This window comes from Cornus florida, unplaced genomic scaffold, assembly GCF_030987335.1.
Source record: "Cornus florida cultivar Cherokee Brave unplaced genomic scaffold, ASM3098733v1 CherokeeBrave_3.0.0_Hap2_Chr08, whole genome shotgun sequence".
NCBI classification, from domain to species: domain Eukaryota; kingdom Viridiplantae; phylum Streptophyta; class Magnoliopsida; order Cornales; family Cornaceae; genus Cornus; species Cornus florida.
This window is the reverse complement of record NW_026775578.1, coordinates 64,996,999-65,003,714: the sequence shown is the minus strand read 5'-3', so window position 1 is coordinate 65,003,714 and position 6,716 is coordinate 64,996,999. Positions and strand designations below refer to the sequence as shown.

Sequence of the window (6,716 nt, the reverse complement as noted above, 5' to 3'; positions counted from 1 at the left end):
TTATTCTCTTTATTCTGATTTTATTTTATTCTCTTTCCATATTTGTAATTTTCCTTTTGTATATAATGACAGTCAGGCTCTCAAATTGAGTACGCCAATTTTACCAAGTTACTTTTTGAACTATGATATTCGTGAGCCTCAAGATATATAGAAAGCAGTATCAAATAATTCAAATTAAGCAATATAATATAATAATGGTGCCGGAGCATTTAGGTGTAATCAGGTTTCTATTAAATTCTTAAAAATTGTTTAATGTTCCAAGCAACAAGTTACATACTTCACCTCACTAATGGTTTAGTGCTTCCATGACTTTGTGGGTAAACGGAGAGAGCACACATAATAAACAATATATATATATATATATATATATATATATATATATATATATATATATTTATTTATTTATTTATTTTAACTTATAATAATAAGTAACATATAAGATGTGAAATTTTTTACTTCCCTCTTTATACGTCAAGGACTTATAGTGTCTGAACATAATGGTATTATGATAATTGTGATATCAAAGTTACAAATTAAAACGAAAAAGTAGTCTCTATGCATTTGGAAGGTTGTGCTTATCTAATGCATTATGATCTCGAGGTCACGGTTTGAAAAAAAAAAAAAATACTCACTACATACAGTAGCTTGTGCGTATCTAATCCTTATATGACACACTGGTGAGATGACATGCTCTTTGCGAAGTATGTCACAAAAGAAACTCGGACTAAAAAAAAATGTTGAAAAAAGTTTCTCTGCCCTCTCTTTTTGACGAAAGACCATGGATGACAGGGTAGTGGATTTTCATTTCTGCTTTCCTTTTCATATCAATGGGGGAACAGAGTCATAATTTGATGAAATTTCTGCCAAGAATTTGTCTCAAAAGAAATTCAGCCTTTAAAAACACATTGCATTATAAAAATAAAAAGAATTTGAGTAGACTTGACTAATGATTTCTTAGCCCTTTCTTTTTGACGAAATATGATATGTAGGAGATATCATAGTTGATTTTATAAAGAAATTCAGAAGCATATTGGCATAAATTGTTTCATATGATCAGATGGTCTAAGTTCCTCCTGTCAGTATAATTGAAGGTGCAACAGACTATTTTTGCAACGATATGTACACAAGTTTGAATATGAAACTATTATTTACTTTAAGAAATTGATATTTTATTATCTCAACATTTTTGCAATGACATGTACACTAAACTAAAATTAATTTTATTGAATATATATAATTAGACTTTCATTGATGAGAGACCTACTAAATTGATAATGAAAAGATATATATAGATGTCTACACACACCAGAACAAATGAGTTTATAATCTGTAGCCAAAAAATGCGTCATTAGTAATTGTAGCAATACTGTTACGTTAAACTCTTTTTTACTTTAAAAAGATGATACTTTTGTCATTGTTTTTATAGTAATTATTGATTTAATGTTACGTTAAACTCTTTTTATACACACTTGGCAAGAAACACTTGTACATCCAAATTTGAACATCTTTCTTATCATTGACTATCACTGAAAGTGAAAAACTTCTTTTATACTATGTTTTGTAGAATGGAATACATTTTTTTAATTTAGAATTAGATTAAAATTAGTTCAAACTTGGATTTAATGTGATCTTCAAATCAAATTAAAATACTTCCAAACACAATGTCAGTGAATTGCTTGAAAATTTCCTGGAAAAAAAAAACATTAGATAAAATTTGACACTGGTCAAATCGAATCGATGCACAATGGTACAACTTTGTCGAAGCAAAATTTGACTCTACCATACTTTTGTGAACGAATGTAAGATAGTAATTTAATAGTCGTCAAACGTCTTTTACTCTACCATACTTTTGTGATTAAAGCTACATATCTTTTTGTTTTCCACGCAATAATTTTCGTCTTTTAGATGAAATATTGAAGTACCTTTTCCGAAAAAATAAAAATAAAAAGAAATAAAAGAAAAGAAAAGGTTTCAGTTAGTATAAATGGGGGTCATCACATGGCTAGAGAGCATAAAGAAAACCAACCTTTGGTGTTTATTGTAAGTGGTTATCTTCACCGGCCGCTTCTGAAAATGATCACGGGAGAAATGTTGTTTAAACGTTTCAAAGTGTTGGTTTTTTTTAGTAATATTGTGCTTGAAAATGAAACCAGCTCTTGGATTATTCAGTAATTCAAGTGTTGGTAAAGTAGTGAGGTGCATAGAGAGGGAGAGAGAAGCTCTCCTTGAGTTTAAAGAAGGGGTCATTGATGATTATGGCATTCTCTCTTCTTGGGGAAACTCAACTGAAGACTGCTGCAAATGGAGAGGAGTCCGGTGTAGCAACCGCACTGCTCACGTGACTGTGCTTGATCTTCTTGGCTTGGATCAGCCTTTGGGAGGTAAGATTAGTCCTTCATTGCTTGAATTGCAGCATTTGAAGTATTTGGACCTCAGTTTCAATTATTTTGAAGGGAACATCCCAGAATTCATTGGTTCCTTTAGCAGTTTACAATACCTCAATCTTTCAAATAATTTTTTTTTTGTTGGTACGATTCCTAATCAGTTTGGGAATCTTTCCCAATTGCGTTCTCTTGATTTGGGCAATAATTATGAAGTGAGTGTAAGAAGTTTAGAGTGGGTTTCTCATCTTTCTTTATTAAGATACCTTGATCTGAGATGGCTTAATCTTGGGAATGCAATAGATTGGATGGAAGCAACCAATAAGCTCCCTCTCCTAACCGAATTGCACTTGAGTCATTGTCTTCTCCCTCTCCCTGGTATCATTTCACCCCAACTTCCATTGATAAATTCTTCTGCATTGTCCCTTGCTGTCCTTGATCTATCCGACAATTATTTCAATTCTTCATCAATATACAGTTGGTTGTTCAATTTCAATACTAGTCTTGTTCATGTAGACCTTTCTTATAACAATTTACAAGGTCCCATCCCTGATTCTTTCGGAAACTTGAATTCCCTTGCCTTTCTTGATCTCTCTGAAAATCAACTTGAAGGTAGGATTCCCAAAGGCTTCCATTCATTGAGAGAGTTGTATCTCTCTAACAATCAACTTGAAGGTGCGATTCCAAAATCCATTGGGAACTGTACTAGTTTACAAACATTGAATTTGGGCTGGAATCAACTTGAAGGTGCGATTCCAAAATCCATTGGGAACTGTACTAGTTTACAAACATTGAATTTGGGCTGGAATCAACTTGAAGGTGGAATTCCAAAATCCATTTGGAACTGTACTAGTTTACAAACATTGAATTTGGCTTCGAATCAACTTGGTGGTTCACTGCCTCACAGTATAGCAAGACTTTCATCTTTGAAGGAATTGGTTGTGTCTCGTAATCAATTGAGTGGGTCCTTACCAGATTTTAAAGGATTATCTTCATTGAGAGTGCTGGATCTTTGGGACAATCGATTGAGTGGGTCTTTACCAGATTTAAAAGGATTATCCTCATTGAGAGAGTTGTCTCTTTCAGACAATCGATTGACTGGACCACTACCCAAAAGTATTGGGCAACTTTTAATGCTTGAAATTTTGGACGTCTCTTCAAATTCTTTACAAGGTACAATCTCCGAAACCCACCTCTCAAATCTCAACAACTTGAAGTATTTGATCTTGTCTGGTAACTCCCTATCTTTAAACATCAGTTCTGATTGGAATCCTCCTTTTCAACTAGATGTCATAAACTTGCGGTCTTGCCAGTTGGGCCCTCGTTTCCCAAACTGGCTTCTAACTCAAAACAATTACTCTCAGCTTGATATCTCTTATTCTGGAATTTCAGATGTTGTCCCTAAGGAGTTTTGGAATTTATCTCCTCAACTGTATTACATAAATATCTCCTCCAACCACATGAATGGCATAGTGCCTGATTTGACGTCATTGAAAACAGTTTTTTATCCTATACTAGATTTGAGCAATAATAGCTTTGAATGTCCAATGCCACTATTTCCTCCCAACGTCACAGTTTTGAATCTCTCTAAAAATATGTTTTCTGGGTCAGTTTCTTTCTTATGCAACATAACCAATGGGTTTATCAGCGTTCTTGATCTCTCAGATAATCGATTGTCAGGGGAGCTTATTGATTGCTGGATGCATATGGATGGATTAGTCATCCTTAATTTGGCTAACAATAATTTCTCTGGAAAAATTCCTAGCTCTATGGGTTTCCTCAATCAAATTCAAACATTGCACTTACGCAATAACAATTTCATTGGAGAATTGCCTTTGTCATTGAAGAACTGTAGTCGTTTGAAGATCATTGATCTGGGAGAAAATAAATTATCAGGAAAAATACCATCATGGATAGGGACAAACTTGACAAGTTTAATTGTTCTTAGTCTGCGGTTGAATAAGTTGCATGGACACATACCTCTAGAAATTTGCCTTCTCAACTCTATTCAAATCTTGGACCTCTCCCAAAACAATATATCTGGGATTATTCCGTCGTGCTTAAATAATTTTACAGCTTTGGTTTGGCGGAATAAATCTAGAGGAAACATTGCTCATGGCTATACTGCTGATATAAGTGGTTCTACTGCTTTTCTTAGTATGTATGTAGATAATGCATTGGTGCTATGGAAAGGGAAAGAGAGTGAATACAAAAATAATTTAGCACTAATAGGAGGCATTGATCTTTCTGGCAATAGATTAGTTGGAAAAATTCCTGAAGAAATCTCGAGTCTTGCAGAATTAAATTATTTGAACTTATCGAGAAATGAATTGAATGGACATGTCATTCAAAATATTGGTGAGTTGAAAATGTTAGAATCTCTCGATTTGTCTAGAAATCAGCTTTCTGGTGAGATTCCTACAAGCATCACTCGTTTAGATTTTCTTGCTGTCTTGGATTTGTCAAATAACAATTTGTCCGGGAAAATTCCATCAAGCACTCAATTGCAGAGCTTTGATGCCTCTGCATATTCTGGAAATCATGAACTTTGCGGGCTTCCACTTCCAAATAAGTGCCCAGGAGATGAAACAACTCTGGAACCTTCTGTTGTTAAAGATGATATCATTCAAGGAAATGAGGATGGGTTCATAAACCGAGAATTTTATGTGAGCATGGGGCTAGGTTTTGGGGTTGGATTTGGTGGAGTTTTTGGCACTTTACTGGTCAATCGTTCATGGGAACATGTCCTTTTCAACTTCTTCAACAATATAAAAGATTGGCTTTATGTAACAACAGCTGTGAATATGGCTAGATTGAGGAGGCGGCTTCAAAGCTAACAGGTAAATCTCTCCTTCGGTTTTTCTGTATTAGCTGAACTTTTACTCCTTTACTTTGTTTCTGCATTAGCTAGATGTTGAATTTTTGAATGACACTCTTTATAGCACTTTACTCATCAAAAATGCCTCAATAATAAAAATATATATTAAAAATAAAAATTTGGTTTACTCTTCTTGTAAACTGATGCTGGCTGGTTAATTTCACATTGATTAAATTTAAACTGATTACTAATGTTGTTCATATTGTTCTTTTGTTTTGTATTTTCGATGGAAGCCACTTCAACTAAAAGATGTGACCACCTGTTCCACTTGACAATAAGTTCCTGCAGTAGGACGCTGAGTTTTGCATACCCGTTGCTTTTTCTGGAATTAGTTTGTGTTGATTGAAGCACCACCATATTGTTGTGATGGGCTATTAGTATACAATGGTTGTGGCCTGTATGGCAATCCAAAATAAATGTATTACATAGTTTGTTGTCTCATGTCCGTTTCCTTAAACACGATTACTGATAAAGTCCTCTTTACCATATGAAACTCTGGCTCAGTCTCATTCTTTATTTTTATTTTTAAACTCAATACGTAATGTTATCCTATAACAAGTTCAGCCCAAAAACGAAGTATAAGTTTTGCAAGTCATTCCTTTAGATGTTAATCTGTTGCCTTCAGAAAGGGGGAAAAAAATTTGCAAGTCGGTACTCTAGACGTAAATATGTTGCTTCAATGGAGGAGGGAGAAAATTATTATTATTGTAATAATTATTATTTTTTCTTTTTTTGTTTCAACATGTTCATTTAGATTTCAAACAAGGCTGGAGGAGAATGTTGATATAGTAAGGGACAATGTAATTTAAAAGAGAAACCATCTATCACCTGAATCCTCACTTGTAGTAAGGGACAATGTTGATATGGTAAGGGACAATGTCTCTAAACTAGTGAAGGTTCATTGATCGTTATTATTCCTTAAAAACCCGTCACGAATGTTACTAGTCTTGTAGATGGTAGCATACAGAACTTGGACTTGACCTAGCGAACTATTTGATAAATTAATTTTGCAAAGGATAGGTAAAAACCTATGAATGAGAAAACTACATCAAAAAGTAAAAAAGATCATATTATTTTAGACTATTGGAGTTAACTATCACAGAGACTCCTATCAAAGCACTGAAGAAGCTCTCCGTTTAAAATGTAAAAAAAGTTGATTATAATTTGCATTCATGTTGTTGCCTTGAGTTAGATCGTCGTAGTTTCCTGTAATCAGAATAAACATATTGCTTCTCACAGCAAAAAATTATCTTAAATGTAGTTTTTAGCATGTTTGTATAGACCTTGTTATAAAAATTCTCGAGCAATGCATTTAGCTAGAAGACTTATAGTCCTACGTCTTCTAGCTAGAAGACTTATAGAAGACCAAATCCTATTAAGTTTCCTGTCATTTGAATGATACTTGGGTGAAATTTCCATGAAGAAACTATGTCTCAAAAGAACTTGGCCTTAATGTA

At 33.8% G+C, this 6,716-nt stretch overlaps 1 protein-coding gene across 1 annotated transcript; it reads left to right on the top strand.

Annotated features, from left to right (window-relative positions):
• The first annotated feature begins 1,776 nt into the window (after positions 1 to 1,776).
• LOC132271911 (receptor-like protein EIX2) lies at positions 1,777 to 6,054 on the top strand. The gene is made up of 2 exons (XM_059773418.1): positions 1,777 to 5,221; positions 5,493 to 6,054. Exon 1 carries the CDS (start codon positions 2,144 to 2,146, stop codon positions 5,216 to 5,218), a length of 3,075 nt encoding a protein of 1,024 aa, XP_059629401.1. The 5' UTR covers positions 1,777 to 2,143; the 3' UTR covers positions 5,219 to 5,221; positions 5,493 to 6,054.
• Positions 6,055 to 6,716: the final 662 nt, after the last annotated feature.

Excerpts from the sequence above, each read along its gene's own strand:
- LOC132271911 (XM_059773418.1), top strand. The coding sequence starts at position 2,144 with ATGAAACCAGCTCTTGGATTATTCAGTAATTCAAGTGTTGGTAAAGTA.